General features: G+C 44.2%; 1 protein-coding gene across 1 annotated transcript; it reads right to left on the bottom strand.

Annotated features, from left to right (window-relative positions):
- Window positions 1-2446: 2446 nt before the first annotated feature.
- Window positions 2447-3265, bottom strand: lratd1 (LRAT domain containing 1). Its single transcript, XM_068754057.1, has one exon. It carries the CDS (start codon window positions 3263-3265, stop codon window positions 2447-2449), a length of 819 nt encoding a protein of 272 aa, XP_068610158.1.
- Window positions 3266-21803: the final 18538 nt, after the last annotated feature.

Raw genomic sequence — 21803 nt, 5'->3', positions numbered from 1 at the left:
GGAATCATCTTCCACACGTACACGCGCACACACGCAGAGTAAATCAATCTCCGAGCTCAAGTAATGAAAGACCAGAAACACCGGCTGCCCCAGTACCCTCATTTTCAAACACTCTGGGGATGTTTGACACACACACACACACACACCTGGAGCAATCTCAATTTAAAATGGAGCCCATTATAAATATGGTGAATGATGATGATAACAGATATTAGTTAGTAGAGCATACGCAAAGGGATGAAACAAATGCACCATTAGTATGTCGAGGTTTATTTGCAATAACCATCAGAATGTCCTAAAAATGTCTATTTCAAATCTGAAATGTCTTTTTGCAGCGTTGACAATGTTCAAGAAGAAGATGTATGCGACATAAATTGATGCCAGTATGGATTTGGTGAGCAGGTAGAACAAGAAATGGAATGCATATGCTTTGCATATATGACAACGCTGGAGAAATAACAGCAACACAAGCTAAAGAGATCTGGAGGAAATAGAGTTCTCGAGAGGATTGTCAATTATAATGTATTCATGCCGGAGTGAAGAGAGTGACAAGACCTCGGTCAAAGGCTGAAGAAAAGATTCTCGTGACCAATATTCACAGGCAAGTCTATATTTTGACTTGAGCGATGCCTGAGGTGTGAAGCTGCAGCATCTACACACTCATACATGCACACTCATACATACACACTCATACATACACACTCACACTTTCTCTCACGCAGACGGAGAAGACATGAGAACTGAGTCTGACTGAGCTTGTCTGGGAAGCAAACATCACCCACACCAACCGAACCAGTCCCACCAGAGAGACAGAAACCACAGGTAACACTACATGCATGCTGGTTTTCCTGCAAACCGCCTCCACCGCATCACTCATTCACGCTCACAAATAAACTGTCTGCCATTCCCCTCCTGTTAGGCTTCGCCACATCGGCTGCAGCTCTGCTGCTTATGAAGACACGGCTAAGATTATATGCTGAGGATTCAGATAAGCTGGTAGTGGAAACATAACACATTCATCTCATGAATACCATCATAAATGAATCACAGATTAAAGACACAGATTAGGTCTGTCCGTCGGTCACTTCGGACCCGATTAGACAAACGTCGGTACCAAGTGAAGCCTCGAGTCTCTCAGGTGATTGGTCTGATATTACACACCTCTAGAGAGAAGGGGGGCGCTGCCTTTACTCCTGTGGATGAGGAGTAAAAACATCAATCCTCTGCAGGTGCCACAACAGCAGGAGGTGTTGTCCTCAGGAAGAACATCTTAGTCATACTGCAGATATAAAATATGATTTAAAAAGAAAAGAAGTTCATTTCAGAAATGCTGAAGAATGAAAACCATGTAAGCGGCTGTTATTGTAATACCAGCAGGGTAACGGCCCCCGCTGACTCCATGCTGTTACCGACACGCGGCGACTCCCGGATTCCTTATGGATTTTCTCAAACTCTGATGGGGTTGATGCAGATGACCATTTTGCTGCCTCCGAATTCTGTGCAGATATATGAAGCCTATTTGGCTCGAGGCAGGTCAGGAGGCGCTCAACCATAAATAATTCATACATGTAACCCGCTCTGCTTATATGTGTGTCAAGAGAGAAAGGGCGAGAGACCATGTGTTTGCTTGTACTTAATCATGACCAAAACAAGACCTGCCAGACCAGCGGATTGTTTTCATATTCCAACCTCCATTTATTTTAAACCAAAAAGAGATCAGGATTAAAGCCACTGAACTTAAATACAAAAATAAGGGACTCAAAATGAAATCAATATATGAATACAATTTACACACACATCCAGTGCTGTTAGAGCAGGATGACAACATCGTGAAAATGACAGTATGCTTTCCCGTTATGGCAAAAGGGTGAGCTGGAGCCAAAAGGCTTTGTTTAGGCAACTGCGAAACCATCTGGAGCCGCCAGAGGTCGATGGATCTGTGTCATGGTCAGAACCCGGACTTAAAGCTAACAGTAAAAAAATATAAGGGAGACTTCTGGGGGAGCCATCCCAGGTCCTACCCCCCCCCCCCCCCCCCCATCCCCCGGTCTCACCGTCTGGTCTGCCGCAGCGGGCGCCCTATTCCGAGAAGGGGGTCATTCCATTACAAACAGAAAACTAAACCGAGCCGTGTGCAAGATGTGCGATTAGTAAAGGTGATTTCACTGTTCGGAACAATGGTTTAGGCGGGACGTCGTGCGCCCCAGCACCGCGCGCGTCGGCTCTGAAGGGGCGTTGTCTGCTCCATATGGCTGCTCTCTCTGCATCTTGATGGGGGATCCCACAGAACGCGGTCTGGTCCGGATCCGGAACAAACACACATTCCAACGTCAACAGGTCCTCGCAAGTCTGTGCGTCCGCCGTGTGCTTTTGTGCGAGTGACGCTCAGTATGTTTGTGTGTGTGTGCGTAAAAACTGTGCGTCCTTGCGCGTCCGTGGCTGGGAGTTATGGAGCCGCGGAATCCCTGATCACTCCTTGCCCCCCCCCGTTCACCAAAGACAGCTCTTTGAGGATTCCACTGGCGTCCACGCGCCTCCTCTCCCGAATCATGTCCTCCAGGCTGCGAAAGACCAGCGTGTGCACGCCGCTGCCGGACACGTGCACTTTGAGGAAATACTGCTGCTCCGCCGAGTGCGCCTCCCCCCCAGCTTTGAACTCCCGTTTACCAAAGCGGCACCAGGCGGCGAAACTTTCCGAGTTGGTCCAGCATATCTCCTCGCTGCCGAGGCCGACGTGTCCCACGGCATTCTGCATCACGAGGTCGGGCGGGAGCGGCCGGTACCGGTACCGGCTGTTGGCTATCCTCCCGTGGCGGCCGTTACTGATCTCGAGCAGGCCGTCCTTGCGGATCTCGCCTTTGTGCAGATGGATGACCTGCTCGTCCTGCTCGTAGATGGCCCAGTGGGGGGGCTGCGCGGCGGCCACCAGCTCCAGCAGGTCCCCCGGTTTGCACATTGTCAGCAAAGTTTTGGCCGAGTAGACGTTCAAGTCCTCGTTCTCCCGCAGCTTGGAGAAGATGCATTCCTGGGAGCAGAAGGCCGAGTACTCAACCTCACTGACAGAGAAAGGCCCCCCCTCGGTCGGGCTGTGGTCCTTCGTGAAGCCGCAGTCGGACGGAGTGCGCTGCTCGTCCACCTCCTCCTCTTCGTCAGAGAAGAAGTAGGCGACGCCGACCCGAAGCTCGTCCTTCTCCAGCCCGGACGGATCCCCCGTGGGCAGTTCGCTGTAGCTGAGGTGGGTGATCCGATCCAGTTGATTTCCCATCAATGAACTGGCAAGGCAGAGGCATGGACTGCAGTGTCTGAGAGGGATGGGGCGAGAAGGGGGGGGGGGGGGGTCAGTACAAGCACCTTTCAGAGAACAAGACGCATTACGCATAAACGCTTGGCTGCAGTAGATAAGATAGTAGCAGTGAACGCGTCCAGCCAATCGCTAACTGAGTTCACTAAGAGTCAATGATCCGCTGGCCCTGAACAGTCAATCATTAATCCTGTAAAACAGCCCACAGTTTCCATGGGGGGGGGGGGGGGCAAGAAGACTAAACAGCCTCAGGCTGCAGAGAGGAAACCGTGCGAGTAGAAACAGGTCCTGAGAATTAAAGAAAGTGTTTTACGCAAAATGAGATGAAAGGACTCTGAAGACACGCACAGACCTGCGTGCTCCCCGGGCAGCGGCTAAGTATCCCGATGCTCCATTGGCTCAGAGGGCTGCTCGGTCCTCTGCTCGCCTTCTCCCGCTCCTCTCCGCGCGCTCGCGTGTCACAGTCCGCACCGGTGACTCCGGCTGTCGTGCGTGCCAAGTGCATTCCTTCTCTCCGCGTCGGATCCATATAAGTACCACGGAGAGCTCCGCCTCGGCAGACGCGCCCCGCCCCAGCCACGGAGCCATTAGCTCTGGGCCAATCGGAACCGTGGAGTAACACGCTCCTCAGTGGGAGGCTCCAATCCGGTGCGCGCAAGGCCTGCGGGCGGCGATAGGCGGTTGTTACCGTGGCATGGTTTTTGTTGTGAGAGAGAGAGCTGCGCGTGAACGCTGGAGTCTGCGTGCGCGCGTATTCAAGTTCAAGGCAGCGTTCCGGCGATAACAGCCCGCCCATCCCAGACGAGAGAGACTCGAGCTCTGATGCGTAATAAACATTTACGCTATCTCAAAAAAACACGGCACAAACCGAGCCCTTATCGCACGCACGCGCATTGTTGCTGTGTACGGCAAATCCGCTCCCGCCTCCCCGAGACGTCCTCCAGTGCCCACGAGAAGATTATTTCCACATTCTCCATCACATCACATTCCCTGATTAGTGTGTGTGTGTGTGTGTGTGTGTGTGTGTGATGCAGCAGGCAGTTGTGTGTTTGTGTAAGGTAGCAACAAAGCAAAAGGATTCCGCTGGGAGATTTAAACATTTCACTTTGCATCGATGTCGCGTAGAACACATCTGACCGAAGTTAAAATCAGATCTAGTCTCACTTTGACATTTATAATATATTCTACACTTGGATATTGTGCACGTAAAGAAGTAAACTCTCTCCTGCACACTCTGCAGTCCTGCCGCTCCTTTCATCACCAGACCCTTCTCTATAGTGGGCTTGTTTTTGTTGTTGTCTATACCTCCCGATCAGAAATCTGTTCATTTTTTTCTTTCTTTCGGAGGCAGCATATAGCGGAGCGCTCCTCAGAGCCGCTCTCCCACATGCATGCTGAAGCTCTCCGTCGCTGGCATAACGCAGCCCCTTTTCTTTGTTTCCACTTCAGCGGGCAGACGGGACAGCGTGTTTCAATCGGTAAGATATGATCGTGCACAGACACACACACGGGGGCAACAGTTATTGCAGTTACATGAAGATGACCCTCTTTGTCTGCACTCTTCCTACAGAGAACATCATTCTAGTCTTGGAGCTGCAGGAGTTGTGCCATTTGTTTATGAGCTGTTCCTGACCTGTGTGTGCTCATAGTGCACGGTCAGACATCTATTCACACAATATTACTCATATATTTACACCGTCAGCAAAGACTACAGCTCCTCAAGTATGTGGTCCTGCCACCTACAGTGTGCAATGAGCTGAAATGAGATTCCTTTGTACGTGGCACCCTTCCTGGTGACACAACTACTCTATTCTCTCTTTCTCTCTCTCTTTCTCTCTCTCTCTCTGCCACACAAACACTCACAATCATACATGCACCTGCAGTAATACTGAGAATACTGAGACAGGGTGGTATTTCACATTTCACAACCCCAATAAATGATTACATCCGTGTTCACCTAGTAGGTGTCTCTCGACGGCCTGCCGGACTCATGCAAATAAGCACAATGGCACTTTAGTGCTCTTCACCGTCGACATTTCACTCCTCCCGGCTGCTGACCCTGATTCCATGGACTGTGAAACCGAGAAAGCGTATCTATACGCCTGCATTACAGAGGGAGTGTCCATCGAGGACAAATGGCTCCGTGCTTCAAGCCACATACCCTATCAGGTATTAACGCTTGGAGTGAGGCGTAGTAAGAATAGAATAAACTGTGTGTGTGTGCGCGTGTGTGTTTAACTGCTTTAATGCAGAACGATAAAGCATGTCACTGCATCACCTCCACGTTGGTCGCAATTCAACAGAAGCGTCTCCGAATCACCAAATAATCCTATTTATTTGGTTTCTTGCGTGTATTAAAAGGAAGGTAGCAGAAAATACCGTGTGTTTTCTTTTCTTTTTTTATGGTACTGTATTGATCCCTGCAGGGAAAATATTACCTTGTACCTCTTCTAGTAGGGTTAGACAGGAAGGTTAGCCACTGGGCGGTGTTGGATAAAAACACAAGCCTCAGTTGACGGCCCGTTGTAAGTCACGCGGGAACGCGCCGGCTTCGGTTCACAGGTGTGGCTCATGTGTTGGCGGAGAAGTGATGCGTCTCATTCCTTCTCCTTGGAGATAAAGACCAAAGTAACTGGCAGAAAAACCAGCGCAAGGAACATTTGATAAAACTTAATATTATTTTGAACTGAATATATGTTTCCTAATGGCGCATGTCTTCTCTGCTTACAGGAGAGAGTTGCTGTCCAGCATATTAAATACTTCTATGATACAAGGTCGGAGAAAGAAAACAAATACTCTACAATGACCTCCTCTGACTGGAACACATTGATGCTGATGGACATGCTGGAAGCTTGAATCTGTATGTAGCCTACTTGATTGTAATCATAATTATTTATTATTATGGTCCAATTATTATAGGACATACATGTCAGAAATAAACATAGTAGTGACAAATGGCAGCATTTTAGACATTTTAGGGATGCTATGTCAATTGTTGCTGCTGTGATGCATAAAAAAAAAGAGGTTGTCACTAAAAGCGACCGCGGCCTCCGGCATTGAACGTGATTGTCGGTCCTGCAGATGGTCGCCATCGACATCATCATCATGTCTACAATCACTCTGAAGACTTTCCTTTGGGGCGTTATGTGTTTAACTGAGAACAGTTGCTATCGTTGCATGAAAAGGGAATAATGAGGCTGAGTGTCTGCTTGGTTAAACCATATAATAAGCAGTCATGGTAAAATAAAGAAATAAAAACTGCTGCGGTAAAATTACTGTCGATGAAAATGGTGTTTGTGGAAAGAAGTTAATTGAACCACATAGTTTTGCTGACATGAACAGTTTTTCTCTTTTCCAGGAACATCTTTCTCCACGTTTACGCCTACGGGTGTTACTTTGGTTGTTTTGCTCAAGGGCTCCTCAGCAATGAAAATGCTTTATCAGCATAAGGACTGAATTAGTACAAGAATGCTTTATGTTTGTTTAGCTCATCAATTACTCAATGTCCTTTTTTATGTTGCTATCCTGCAATGACATTACTTTGGCTGCATAAAGCTGCAATAGTGCTGTAAATGTATCGAACTTACAATCTCTAACTTGAAATGTGCTAACAACAGACGACAACAAAACAATCCGAAACTCCTGGTTCAAAATAAAACTAAAATCCTGCCGCATTTAGTCTTTTTCTGTTGGTATTTTAATTCATATGTGCAGCTCCGCGTCACTCATTCCATCTCGCCCAGGGTCTTTCAGATAAACTCGTAATGCAGCCGAGCTTTCACGGCAATATGCTAAATTATTGGATCTGTCCGACTCCTGCAGTCAGCACCATGGATTTACATTTTCATTTTGAACATGGGCACGAGTCACATCGTAAATAACAAGATTACGGCAAAAGCCGACTGTAAATCAATCTGATGGTCCGAGCGTTTTAATTTCATCACAAATGGAAAACGTTTGCCATCTGATCAGAGTATCATCTCTTTTTCCAAATTAGAACTGAGACACACAGAGATGGGGGGGGGGGAGGGGGGGCGCTGTCACAAGTAATACAATAAAGGGGTTTGAGCCTTTGTTTGGAAAGTGCAGTTGCTGTTTCGGAGCGTCATGTTTAATGGAGATGTTCAGGAAAGAGTCTTCCGCTGGCTTTAAGACTCTGGTTCATGTCCAGGCAGTCACATATGGCATCAAGCTGTCCCAAGACCTTCTGCAAGTCAGCGGGGAAAAGCAATTGGAATGGTTTTGTCATGAAATGCTTTTGTTGCCAGTGTGAAGGATTGAACTGGCAGTGTCTCTGTATAACACTAGTTTCAAAAGGCTCCAGCATGCTTCTCCAAATACGGCCAGTCCTTTTATTGTAATACTTTAACTTCATCTTTTGGCGCGCTTGTTTCTGCACAGCAGCTGTCCATCTATAAAACGAGTCAATTGTTTATTGATCAGTTTACAATAAAGTTTCTGTGTTTTTACAATCACACAATTCCTCTAAATTCTCCATATTGTTTGGCTGGATAGGCATGTGTGTGTGTGTGTGCGGGTGTGTCTTGTGTTGTGTTCCAGGTCCATCTGTCTCCCGTTGAAAGGCAGGTCTTCCATCAGGTCTTATCAGCGCTCCTCAGCCCGTGGGCTGTGACTCATAGAAGACTCCTTCTGACACTTATGAGGCCCCTGGATGTGGATCAGCCATCGTGGGGGTGTTAACCTCTTTGAATCCATGTCCTTTGGCCTTTCACAGATGGAGTGGCTTCTATCATTCTGTGCTGAACAGATGTAGCTTGCTGATGATGTAAGGTTCTTTGCAGGGATCTGTTTGCACGTCTAACCTTTATTCTTTCTAATTTCATTCCATATTTTCCTATTATTTGATGCCTTTATGATAAACAGAAAGTACAGATGTGTGAATCAACCACCAGTTTGACCAGAAACCAGAAAATGAGCTGTTTCTTGGGAATCATGTTTTATGCCTTTAAAGTGAGATCATGTAAAATTTGCCAAATGGTGGTTGCCCCTCCCCGCTGCAGCCACATGACAATGATTAATTCCAATTACATTATTTGCCTGTATCTTTAAAAAATATTCCAAATCATTGCTTAGAAATAAATACTTTATAATTGACTCCTGATGACGCAACATGATTGAGGTTTATCAAGTTATGCATATTAATTCTGCTTTTATTTTGAAGGACAGAGACACTTGGACACAGTATAAAAACAGCAAGACAGCCATCAAGTCATTAAAGTGGCTCTATGTAATATCAGATATAGCAGATGAAAGCTAATGTTTGGTGGAATGCTATGGAAATAGGCAGCCTGTCATCTATTGGCACTCATATGGTTTGGGTAACAAGGAGTTTGGGGTAAAAAGGGCACACAGATGGAAGAAGGGCTCAAAACGTTAGAAATCAACAGCTGCAACAATCTGAAATGTAAAGTATGTAAAGGTATGTTGGTTTCACTTTCAAGTAGATTTATTAAAAAAAAAATAACTATAGGCAGAAAAAAGTCCTAATCATCTTTAAGATTTATACTTTATGTGGTGTAGTATGAAGTTTGACTGACTATTCTGGCTGAATGCAAATATCAGTTTGATTTATATTGTGACATTATTAAAAAACAAATATGAGTTGTTGTTTTTTCAAATACTCCTGACCGTGGGACCTCTCTTCTCTTCTCTTCCGTGCCCATTGTTTTCCACTCTCTCTCTCCACCCTTCATCTCTCTGGTTGCTGTAGGCCATTGGTATGCAGCATGACGTTGGCTGCTTTTTGCAGGGGGAGGATACAGCCGTAATCAGTGCCAATGAAGCAGCTCTTGTCCCAGAGCAGAAATGTGCCAACATCAGCAACACCACCAGACAGTGTGTGTATGTGTGTGTGTGTGTGTGTGTGTGTGTGTCTCAGAGAAACTGGACAAATGGAGAAAATGAATTGCTCAAAGGTCAGAAAGAGGTCACTTTCTTGGACACAAAGGTTATTTGACCATTTTTCCTCTTGGCAGAACAATATGATCATGGCTATCGTATAGCAGCGCTCCTATTTTTTCAGGGTCTTGTCTCCAAACCACAGTGAATCAGCTGGACATAATAACCGTTCCTTTAGGACATGAAGTTTATACTCGCTATGCATTAGCTTTGGAAATGTACAGCTTATTCCACATTTCTTAATCCTGATGCAGCTGCAGGAAAATGTATTCTGGGAAGATTGTTTGGTAAATATGAAGATAGATGCCGTTCTTGTTCGCTCATCATTGGGCAGGAAATGAAAAACGTAAATGCACAGAGTCGCCTAAACATGTGAGTCACACAAAAAGAAACGTTCTGATTTTCAGTGACGGCAATATGAAGGGGCAAACTCAAAACAGAACAAAGTACCGATGAGTAAAACACAAAACTTAACAAGCTATGAAATGTAATGCCTCAGCAGACCTACTAAATGCTTCACGGAAGACTTGCAGCTTCCAGCTGGCGACACCCACGTGTCAATGTGTGTAAGCAAACGTCACCTAGTTAAATAAAGGTTAGCGTAATTAGCACTCTGAGATCAGCGGCTTCAGCTGCGATTACCCTCCTCTGCCATTTCAACCGAATTTCATCGTCCTGCTTTCTCAGCTCATTAACACGCATTAAGAATGTTCTTTTTTTTGGGGGGGGGGCTACTTCTGTCAATAAGGTTGTTTGGTTTAAACTAATGACTGAATACGTGTCCAAGCGTAAATGACTTCCAGAGAGAGCGGTTCCAGATGGTGTGCGGACACGTTCATGGAGTGATGCTCAAAGTCACCATATTGGGGCCCATTGAAATGAAAGAACACATTCTAGTTCACGGTGCAGGTCCATTTATAGTGGAACGAACTCCCACTGCTGACATGCTGAAGATTTTGCCCCTTTAATTATACATAGTTTTTTTTTTGGGGGGGGGGGGGGGGGGGTCAATAAAACCCATCACTGTCCTTTTCATTCCCATAAAGTTGTGTGCCTGCACCGGCGGCTGCTTTACTATCTAACCTTACCCACCTGTCCAGCCCAGGGGACAGGTATGTGGCCATTCATAGATCATAGGATAAACACTTTTATCAACTTTAGTAAAAGGTGTTTGTTAATGGTGTATTCCTTTTCTGCCTCAAGATAGCGAGACCCTAACAATCCTGATCAGGCCTAATCCTAAGACTCGCTCTCTCGTGGACACACAGATGGGTGGACGTATATCTGCAGACAACATGGACGCTGGACGTGCAAACGACAACAGCGTCAAACGGGCACTGGCAAATAAGAGGAATCTACACTACGCCATTGTTTCACCGAACGGCCATGGGAAGACCGGAGGAGTGAGGAAGAGGATGGTTTGTATCTGTTTAGCCATTTAATTGCTGTAAAACTATATTTGTCCAATGTAATACAATACGATTGAGTTTACTGTGGTACCATGAACAACAAGAATCTCCCACCACGCTTATTTCATTGAAGAACATTTTAGCTATTTAAATTTGGGTGATGATCCTGAAGAGATCCTGGATTCTGGATCACTTTGAAATTATCGTTAACATTGTAGTCAATGGAGCTTAAAAATTTGTTCCTCAATATCTCAGTTGATTATTGACCAATGTTTATGGAATTTGACACAGTCATGTCGGGTGGAGCCCTCTATCTCACCACCGAATTTTATTCGGCTCGGATCCTGAATGACGTTTGGAACTTTTCATGGTTGGTGTATAAAGATACCAAGAACTATTTAGAACCTTTTGGTGATGATCCAGATCACCATGTGGACGGTGTAAATCTAATTATGAGGGGAATGAGCTGCTCGGCGGAGGTCTGCGCTCTCTGAGTGCTTTTCTAGTTGTAATTGTTACTGAGTCGTTTCCAGTTTGCCCAAACAGACTGAGGCCTCAACTTAGTCTTTGTTAATGTTGAGTTCATTCACAGTGCTCATATTTTCACATATTTTTTTTTCTCCTTTTACTCCTAATGGGAGTTTTTTCCTCTTAATGCGGGCTCAACATGTGACTGCTGTGTGATCTAACCCCTTTTCTGACATACCAGCCTAATCTGGAATCAAACAACCTTGCATATTTTTGTGAGTGTGTGTGTGTGTATTTAGGGTCTGTAGCTTCTAAAGTCCATAAGAGAAAGAATGTTCTAGCATGGCCCTGATTGTCTGCCACACACACACCAGGTTTAGTGGCATGCATGTTTGTGTCTTATAGTCTATGTTGTTCTGATGAATTACCAATAATGCATTATGGTAAATATATAACAGTCACAATTCAGTCTCCACCCCAGCACCCCCTAGTGCCTCAGTAATATCTCAGGCAGCATTCAGCAGTGAAACTCTGCCATCGCTCCAGGCAGAAGGTTTAACTGCTGCCTTTAACTCTCATGTTCCTGCACTGAACATGAGATGAACAGGTACTCCATGAGTTTGGACACAGTGAACAGCTAAGATAACAAAAACCGTACCGCGATGCACCATCTCCACATTTTGGTTTGTTAAATGATGTTTAGTTAGACCAAGTCCATGTCTGAAATGTGGAATTTACTCTATCGCTGCTTGCCCATACACACTTCTGCATTGAGACAGTACCTGACAAATCCATCAAAGTTTTTTTTTCCAAATCAGAACGCATGGCTGGACAGTAATGCATGGTGTCATGGCACCTGTCAAAAATTAAATTGTATTCATTTTTAATTGTTTTCCTGTCGTTTCAGAGCCTTCCCCTCCTCCTCCCTGTACTCAATCAGGTTTCATGCCCTTCACCTGTGTTTCCTCAGTCACCTGCAGCCCATTGCTTAATCAGTCTCTGCCCTCCATATCCTCTGCTTCGCCCTCAGTTCCTTCCCAGATTATTCATGTTTTCTGCCTGCATATCTAGTGCTGATTCTGCCTGACCCCTGCACACTAACCCTAACCCTGTTCTCTGCTCCGTGTTGGATTTGTTTTCCTTTTTGGACTGATCTCCGATTCTGCATCTGCCTACTCTCCTGTTGTGTTCTCGGGTTTCATCTGGGAGTTTTGTTTGAAGCTTGACACAGTCCTAAAGAGGATGCCCTCAAGTCCACCCATCTCAGTTCAGTGGAGAGGGGTAAAAAGTGAGAGACATCAAATGTCTCAGAATACACATAAGAAATGGCCTGATAAGGTCCTTCATCACCTCCCTCTGGTGAAGAGAGCCCATCTTAAACAGGCCAGACTCCTCTCTGGTAAGCTTTTTCATTGAAGTCGTAGAACACATCTTCTGCTGCTGTCTGGTGATCCAGCTGCTCTGCACAGAACTAGAAGGATTTTCCCTCGGTGCTGAAAATGAAAATTAGATCTCCTGGACCTGGATGGGGTGTATACTAACTTCTTTCAATGAAAAAAACCTATAACAAAAATACATACATAAACTCTGCAAGTAGCACCACCATCCTTACGTAGCCATTTGGCATGAATGGGCATCAAATATCTCCCCTTAAACACGTCACAAAGGTTGCATTTCCATAGTCTGTGTCATAATGATAGTAGTTCAGGCATGCTTTGCTTTGTTCAGTTACTTCTGGTATTATTCAGTTCAGAATTGATTCACGTTTTGTCTTTGTTTCTATCCTTCCCAAATGAAAAAGACGTACTATTCAATCTACTACTGTGCTTTGGGCTTGTCTCCTGAGGGGTCGCCACAGCAAATCAACCTTCTCCACTTCACCCTGTCCTTTGCATCGTCCTCCCCAACACCAGCCACTCTCATGTCCTCCCTCACTACGTCCATGTATCTTCTCCTGGGTCGACCTCCAGCCCTGTTCCCTGGCAGTTCCATCCTCAGCATCCTTCTACAGATATAGTCCCTGTCTCTCCTCTGGACATGTCCAAACCATCAAAGTCTGGTCTCTCTGACCTTATCTCCAAAACGTCTAAACTTCACTGTCCCTCTTAATCTCTAATTTTTAATCCTATCCAATCTGGTCACTCCCAAAGAGAACCTCAGCATCTTCATATCCGCCTCTTCTAGCTCCGCCTCCTGTCTTTTCCTCAGAACCACTGTCTCTAAGCCGTCCATCATGGTTGGCCTCACCACTGTCTACTCAATACAAATGAAAAAAAGAGGTTAGTTGTTGACGATTTAAGCAAACAAAGCAGAAAAAGAGCATGTTTTCCCGAAATGTGAGGCAATAATTTTGTGTTACGGTATGTGTCAGGCTACAGGAAGCCAATAATGCAGTCGGATTGCTTTATGTTTCACTGTTTTGCCAATTAGAAACTCAAAGAGGGAATTGGACACAAAGAGTTTCAAAATATCCTCTGAGAGTTATTGCCAGGCACAATGCAGACGGAACAATAGAGTGTGCTACACTGGTTTCTTTTCAAGCCTTTATATTTGCATTTAAAAGGACTAAATTAAATGTTGCCTTTTACACATCCGAAATAGCATCAGCATGTATTTGGAGACGTGTGTTGTCAATCTAATTTTCTCTTTCAGCTCAGAGTCACCAACTCCTGAAGGAAACATGTTGATCTGTAGTTTCTCTATCCTCCATCTGTGTTCACCAGCTGGTTGTAAACCTCACCCGCCTGCTTGTTGCTCCTGGCCGCGAGCTACTTTCTCATGGATAGTTTCGTGAACCACTTTCTGGCTTCAGCAATGGTGAAATTTAGAGAGGCTCAAGAAAGCCTGTTGTCCATCCCGCACCTCACAGCGAGAGCGAGGAGGGAAGGTTGTGAAATGTAGGGCAGAGAGCCGTCCCTCTCCCGGAGAGCTGCAGGATAAAAATGGCTGCTCAGTCAGTTGGAGGTCACACATTCGACTGCCTGAATAGATTTCCATTCCAGACACATGTTGTGCAGGAGAGTCCTACTTCCCAATCTCTCCTGGGCTTCACACAGCTCATTAAAATGCTGAAAGCATAAAACAGACGCAGGAACACATCCGTGCACACACACCAGCGCTGCTCAGAGCCTCCTCTGATTTCCCAAACTGGCTTCTTCCCAGCCAGGTATCCCTACATGTGTGACTTTCTAACAATCAACGTCGAGCGACTCCCTCTGCTCCGCCTCGTGCCGTTTACGATTCCCCTCCCATCATGTTTTACGCTCTGTCTTTCTTGTAATCCTTCGCTTTCATGGAACAATCCAACACCGACCTGATGTTGCTGCAGCATGACATTTTAAACAGGATGCTGAGGTCCTGCTAGGAAAAGATGTATAACGTATGTCATAGCATAAGCATAGCAATGTCTTCTGCGATGTTTCACAAACAATATGGATCAGGTAAAGTTTGTAAACAACAACAGCAATAATTTCTCTTGCATTAGCCTCCCCAATTTGAAAATGTATTCGGCAACTATGTTGCTGCTAACTGCTGGCAGCCATTTATTTTTAATTTCACGTCCCTGTTCCGCCCTGACCCTTCATCACTTGGTGGAACAATGATAGTCATCCCCATCTCACCTTTCTAACACAATAACAAAGCACGATAAAAGAGCAACCGTTTGTGTTTCTGTCTCTTTCTATCCCTACAACCTTTCTCATCCTCAACTCTTTCAGTCCTTCCTTCCTCCCTTTCTATCTCTGCTTGCTCCTTGCTTGAACATGCTCTCTCTCTCTCATCCCTTACTGACATTTCAGGTCAATAATCTCAGGATATAGCGTGTGCTTTGAATCTAAAAGAGGCCTTTTTTTCTTTCACAGTGCATGCTGGGAGAGAGTGTGGCATCTGTGCGCTATTATTTCATTCTGTTCTTTCACTTCTTTTTTTTTTTTTTTTTGCATATGTATTTAAATTTCAGTTTAATACAGTTTAATCACAGTCACGCTTGGTAGTTTTGGTGAATTTTAGAACGCTGGGACAAATCTGACGGCTCAAAGTCAGAACATGTCCATTGGTGCCGGGTTTGAGCGGCTGACCCGCCGGGATGCCATCAAGCCGGCACCGACCGTCAGCGTCTCAAAGGAATAATGCTGTTTAATGAATGAAATGAAATGAAATGCTTTATTTTATTTTATTTTTTTATTAGTTTAGCGGTGGGAGAGAAGGTCGGGTACGGCAGCATGAAGTCAGCCTCCCGTGTGAACAGCGCAGTGGTGAATTTCCTTGATAGCGTTTCGACGGTGAACCAGGTGGCTGAATGCGGGGTGGTGATTCAGAACACCTTCACCTTCTCGAAGTAGCCCCGTGGCTTCCTATGCGCCTGCGGTGTTTGATAGCATTTTGAACAAAGAAGCTTACATCATTGGTTTAAAACACAGGAAAAATTTTAAATTTCCTTCAGTGGCAGACAAAAAAATGGCAATCTACGGTACCTGAGCAGGAAAAAAAGAAAAAAAAAAAGGTTGAAGGCTCATCAGACTGTGATATGGAAGGGCACAAACAAGAATTGCAATTGATTTCAACTACTTCAGAGAAATGAATGGTGTGGAAACTTGTGCGTACAAGAGGCATTCTGTGTTGAATGAAAAGCTGGTGCCCGGGCGTTGGTTGTTTGGTTTATTATATGTACATTTGATTCGTTTGTTTATTATTATTTCAATTATTTATTTATGTTTTGCGTGCATCTCTTTTTCTAGAAGGTTGTATGATTGTTAATAATCTGTAAATGTGATTTCTGTAATTAAACCAGCATTTAAAAAGATATATTTCTTTCTTTCCTTCTTTCCCCCAGTTACCTATCCCAGTTTCCGTCCCCCAATTTCAATTTATTTCTTTTGAATATGCTTTTTAAACATTCTAAGGCAGTATTATGCATCTCCCTTCACCCGCTCTATAATTTTCTTCTACTCCCCCCACCCTCCCCGAACTTCTTCTCAGCCTTTGTTAAGTGTGAAAGGAGGAGTCAGAGAACTTGGCAAAGAAAAAGTTACTGTCACCAAAGCAAAAGCCCAAAAGGTGAATGCTGGATTAGTCAGGCAGAAGCCACGTTAATATTTCTGAAAGACAAGCAGCATCTATTTCAAAAAATCTCTTTTCTTTGTGGCGATGCTGTTAAGACATTCATTGTCAAAACCTTATCCATCTCTGTATAAAACTGCAGATAGGTATTGTGCTTTTTTTAATTGATCAGACAGAATATGAAGGAAGAGAAATGAAGACGACCTGGCTGATGTCCAGCAGGCAGCAGAGTAATGGTTCACTTCTTCAAACTGAAAATTCATTTAAAAAGGTGTTTTAATGAAAAATACAAGATAAAGAAAAAGGCTAGCTATCTATAGTTTTATATAGCACCTCTTTAGTCAGTGGTTTTGCTCAGCAGCCTGTATGTTGTAAATTACTGGATGTATACTGCAGTATAAATTTACATTATGTTTCTGTCTGCTCCGGCTCTCTGTCTCTCTCTCTCTCTCTTTGTTTTTGACTCTCTTCCTACCTGTCCCTGTCATTCTCTCTCTCTCCCCCTCTCTCTTTCTCAACCCAACCAATCAAAACAGATGGCCGCCCACCACGAGTCTGAGGTTCTGTTCAAGGTTTCTGCCTGTTAAAGGGAAGTTTTTCCTTGCCTCCGTCTCCAAAGTGCTTGCTCTTGTGGGTCAAGTCGGGTTCTGTCTATCCCTGCAGGTATTTCTCTGCTACATATGTAAGGGGCCTTGAGACAACATTTTGTTATGATCAGGTGCTATAAAGTTTTGGCTTGCAGAAGAACAACCACAAATGAAGGACAAATAAAAAGAAGTGGGTTTGCTTTTGATGTTTACTAAAGATTTGGAATTATGTTGAAAGTCCTGTAACAATGGACCGCCTCAGGCGCCGTTCTTTCCTTTATGTTTCCCCATCTCTGGAGACCTGACTGGATGCTCGACGTCTCTGACAACAAACTGTCACAAAGACCAAATGTAAGATTCAGACTTGTGTTCTTTTGTCTGTAGGCCCCAATAACACTCAGCCAAACTGTGGTCTTTGCCAGTAGGCTCCACTTCACACGCTGCTGTCACGGGCAATGAAAGCTTGTGAGGAAGGCTGTGTGCAATGTTTCCTACTGATATTCCAGGGCAGCAGGCATGCAGACATGCTTTAAGTGAGCACATGATGGAGCTTTGACAGTTTTTCCTGTATTAATAAAGGGCATGTTGCACCTGGCAGGCGTAATACCTCACGTTGTCTCGGATTTTGCTTTAATGATGAGAATAGTTTGAATTTCTCCGCTAACTTTCTTGTCATTTTCAGGCCCTGCACCTCCTCTCTGTTAGCACTGCTTTCTCCTCTGTAAGATTCTCTTGCCGTGTGGTGGCTGTTGCATTGTGGGTTCAGGCAGTCTGTGGCCTGTGCTACTGAATGTATATGCAATTTAATTACTGACAGCACTGCAACACTGTATGGATGCCTGCCTCTTTCTACTATCCCAGGAGATATTCTCTTGTGTGGTTCAGAATGTTAGTGTGTGTGTAGATAGTAGTGATTGCACTCACGGAGCAGGTGTCTCCCCATGCACCATAAATCTGTACTTGTGTTTGTTGTCATGGCTGCAATCATGAATTGGTCAAAAATTCATGACCAGTATGGGACACCCAGCTTTGGCATACAAGGACATTGTCACTGGTCAGACTTCTCTGACTCTATCAACCAAAATGGATCTTTGTAGATTTTACAAAAGCGTGATGTGCTGCATGATGTCCTAATAGATCACATTAAACGGTAGCCAATAGGGTTTCAGCTGCAGCAGTACAGTACTATAGTCTCCCAACAAAAACAAACAGATGGGTTCAGGTAGAACCATTGATTTCTACCTTTAAATCTGCGGCTTACAATGAATCCCTTATAAACGATTGATCGTATATTATAAATAAGAAAGTATGCGTTCACTTCTAGAGATAGCTACTGAGGAAATCGTGGTTTTTGATTTTTGTCTGTCCATTTTGTCAGAGAAGGACAGAGAAGCCCAGGAAGGGACATTGGACAAACTCAATTAGGGACACTCCTAATCAGCATGCACACAGACAGGTCGTCACTTGTCAGACAGACATGGAAAGAGGAGAAATTATACTTGAAAGTTATACTTGTTTGTAATGGCATTCATTTGCATTTAAATATGTTTGACCTCCCCTGCAGCAAAGGCCTGCTTCGTAAGACGGGTTGACAGTAATTACACACATTTGCAAGTATCTGTTTCGCCTTTTCTTTATTCTCCGGTTGTCTGTGTGTGAGGGGCAAGGACTCCTCTAAGAGCCTGTTATTTAAAACAGACAAAGAACAGACTAGCCTGGTGTCTCACTCTTTTTCTTTTTTTTTTACACAAATACATACTGGTATTTGTATATCGCCAGATAAAACAATATTTACTTGGCATTAGCTGGTCAGTTGCCTCATTCAGTAGAGGAGTGTTTTCATACATGTTTGGCTCGGAGGGATTAAATTAAGATCCATATATATCTTGTCCTGCCATCACACAAGACCGACTCGTGAAACAACACCCGACCTGCTCCTTCAGTTTCATGGAAAGTACAGACATTTAATTGCCTTCCTTTATATCAGAACCAAGGTAACATTAAAAAGAAAATGTTTATCCACATTTAAAAATCAAATTAGCATTTAAAAGGATCAGTCAGTGTGCTCCAGTGGACTTGTTGGCTTGGACATTTTGTAATTACTTGTGTTAAACTGCTCTGGACAGTGGAATCTTCATGTGGTTCCCAGTGCAGCCGTTAACACGTCGCCCACTCAACTAGCTGAAGATGAAAACAAATTAAGCTTCTCTGCAGGAGCCAGCAAGTTGGAGACTGACTGGTGCTGCCAGGCAGACAGAATGAACGTGGATGAAATGTAAAATAAAACAGCACGAGCATAACTAGTTACCGATATCTGTATGCAGCCACATCGCTGTTATTGAGTCTCAATTTTAGCCACCATTGAGGTCATGTGACTTTGATGGTCCACATCACATCAACACCAAGCAGACTGGCATGACATTTCCCAGAGGCTGAATCTGACTCCTTTGCAGCATCACACTGGATATCACGGCTTTAAGTGAACGATGTTAACAGCCATTTAATGGTTTACCACATTTGGTAAACACTTATGTCTCCATCAGGTTGAATCCAACCATTCATGATTAGTTGACCTTTCATGCAGTCCATGGTCTAAAAACATTAAGTCTGCAGAGGACAGCTGTAATCTGGGTTCAGATCAGTGTCAAAGAAATGCGAGGTCTATAATCTACGTTTTATCACCCAATTTAGGTCTTTGCTGCTGTTAATGCTAAATAATGTCTGAATTATGGTTATGTGATATAATTAATAATAATGAGCAGGAGTCCATCTCAGATTGTTTTTTGTTTAATGGTGGGTGAAAAATAGAATCACATAAAAGTATTTAATCTAATCGCCTTTATTTCATTATCAGTACACCAATGGTGAAAACACATTTTCCAAATGTTACCTTCACACAAGAACTTAAGTTATATATTTTTTGTTTTTACTGTTAGCAGGGAAACAAAGTAAATATATACAGAATTTTTTCTTTTTGTCAACTACAATTACTTCTAGTATTATTTGTTCGATGACGGTGAAACTGGATATACGAGTCATCAATATCTCAGAGTCCTCATCTCTGGAGTAAATCAGAATGAAGTGCTTTTAGAGGAATCCTGACTGCAGACGATCTCACGATGCTCGACTGAGTGCCTTTAGTCTGACTGGAAAGGGTTTATTTATCTTGTAGCTGTGAGGGTCATGTGGCTGCACTGGCTGATTGGCCTACGACTCACACCTGTTTTCGGCCTCTCATCCCAGACACACCTGAGGCTGATTACGACCGGCCTTCATAAGCCCTGCTCCGCCCGCTGCTTCCAGTCTGACTATTTTTCATGGATCGCGTCCCTGCGTACAGAACGTCTTTCTGCCGCTCCTCATCCCTGGGATCTGCCTTTGTTAGAGTTTTGTATTTTGAGCTTGCTTATTTGGTTTGTTCTTTTGGCTGTGTCTTTTTGTTTAACAAGATATTTTCGTTGGGCTCCAGCCACCCCGTAACCCGTGCGCAGCTCCGGGATAGTGACTCGGCTGATGAACATTCCAGTAAAGCTTATAGTCACGTTTGTACTGTCTCCGTCCTCTGTTTCTTGGGGTCCTCTCGCACAAGTCCGCAACAGTAGCGAGATCACACAAGAACTACTTGACAGATTTCCATGAAAAATGTTGAGAGAGTTGGATATGGATCGGGGAAGAATCCATAAAATCACGGAGTGGATCTAGTTAAAGGGGAAGATCAAGATTTTGGCTTTTTTGGGGGGGGGGACAACTGTCAATTCTGCACAAAGTTGTACCAAAGAAGGAACCCCTGAATGCAACCGTGTTTTTTTTTTTTTTTTACATTGAAAATACCCATAAACATATTTCAATGTTTATAATGTGGTTCCGAGTTTAATTTGAGTGAAGGGCACTATTGGACCTCGGTACTGAGTGCCCCTCTGGTAAATAATGGGATGTCAGCAGAAAGAAAAACTTCAAGCATGGTGTTAATTCAATGAATAAATAATTACCTTTGCGAGACGAATTTGAAGTGTATTAAGGATACTTTCCATGCCGTCACTCAGAGACTAATCGCCACTCAGCGCAGCAATCAGCAGTAACAAAAGAGACCTCGTAACGACACACCGCAGCATTAAACACCTGAAGCCGGCTCCGTGGTGAAGAATGGAACGCAGCTCAGCGATGGCGTTCCACAGAGGAGGCTGCTCTCCACCGCAGGAGACAGAACGTTAATGACAACACAATGGAGTAATCTACCGCCCCCCCCTCAGTTTGTTATTCACATACAGGCCTTAGTATAAGAAAGTAATGCTTTAAATTCTGTCACATGGAACGGGTGCAACGTCGTTGGTTTCACCTGCTCTTTATGTTTCCGGTTGTGTTGTTTGTAGCGTTTGGTTTGGCACACGGTGAACTTGAAAAAGTTTTGTTTGAATCGGATTTCAATGGAATGCAAATCAAGCACTGAGATGTACTCAATGCCATCAACCCTGCCTGCGTGCTCCTGTGGTGGGGAATCGAGTTCCAGCACTGCCCCTTTGTCAGCCGGCTGATTTTTGATCCTGAGTTATGACTTTATTCATATTTATTGTATCCGCGAGTGACACAGGCGGTTTTGGCCCTGCATTAATAACGGTCTTCATTAGCACTGACACAGCTAATGTTCCAGCTCATTTCATTCATGCTTTGTTCTCATCAGTTATTGACGTAGCCACACATTTGGATTCAATTCTCATTTTTATGTTTTTGTCTATTCCTTTGGGGACGACTACTGAAAATCTTTATTTAAAGTGTGCTTTTTTTTATTAACTCTTCCCATGCATGTAGTTATTTTCACTCTTGTGTCTTCCTGTTAGTGCTTTTCACACAACACTCTTTTTAAAATTGCGTTTCATTTGATTTAGAGGCATTTCAATCAAAATTAGTGTTGCACTCACTGGGTCACACACACACACACACACACACAACCACAGGCACTCTGGATTTGTGCTCTCGGGTTTATTCGTGGTTACAGGACCTCTGTCTCTCAAAGCAAGGACTTCCATGCATGTTTTTTTATGGGACAGTAGCTGCTGACACAAT

This window comes from Brachionichthys hirsutus, chromosome 20, assembly GCF_040956055.1.
Source record: "Brachionichthys hirsutus isolate HB-005 chromosome 20, CSIRO-AGI_Bhir_v1, whole genome shotgun sequence".
In the NCBI taxonomy this organism is placed as follows: Eukaryota; Metazoa; Chordata; class Actinopteri; order Lophiiformes; family Brachionichthyidae; genus Brachionichthys; species Brachionichthys hirsutus.
Note: the sequence above shows the minus strand (reverse complement) of the source record. Positions and strands in the feature narration are given on the sequence as shown.

Excerpts from the sequence above, each read along its gene's own strand:
- lratd1 (XM_068754057.1), bottom strand. The coding sequence starts at position 3,265 with ATGGGAAATCAACTGGATCGGATCACCCACCTCAGCTACAGCGAACTG.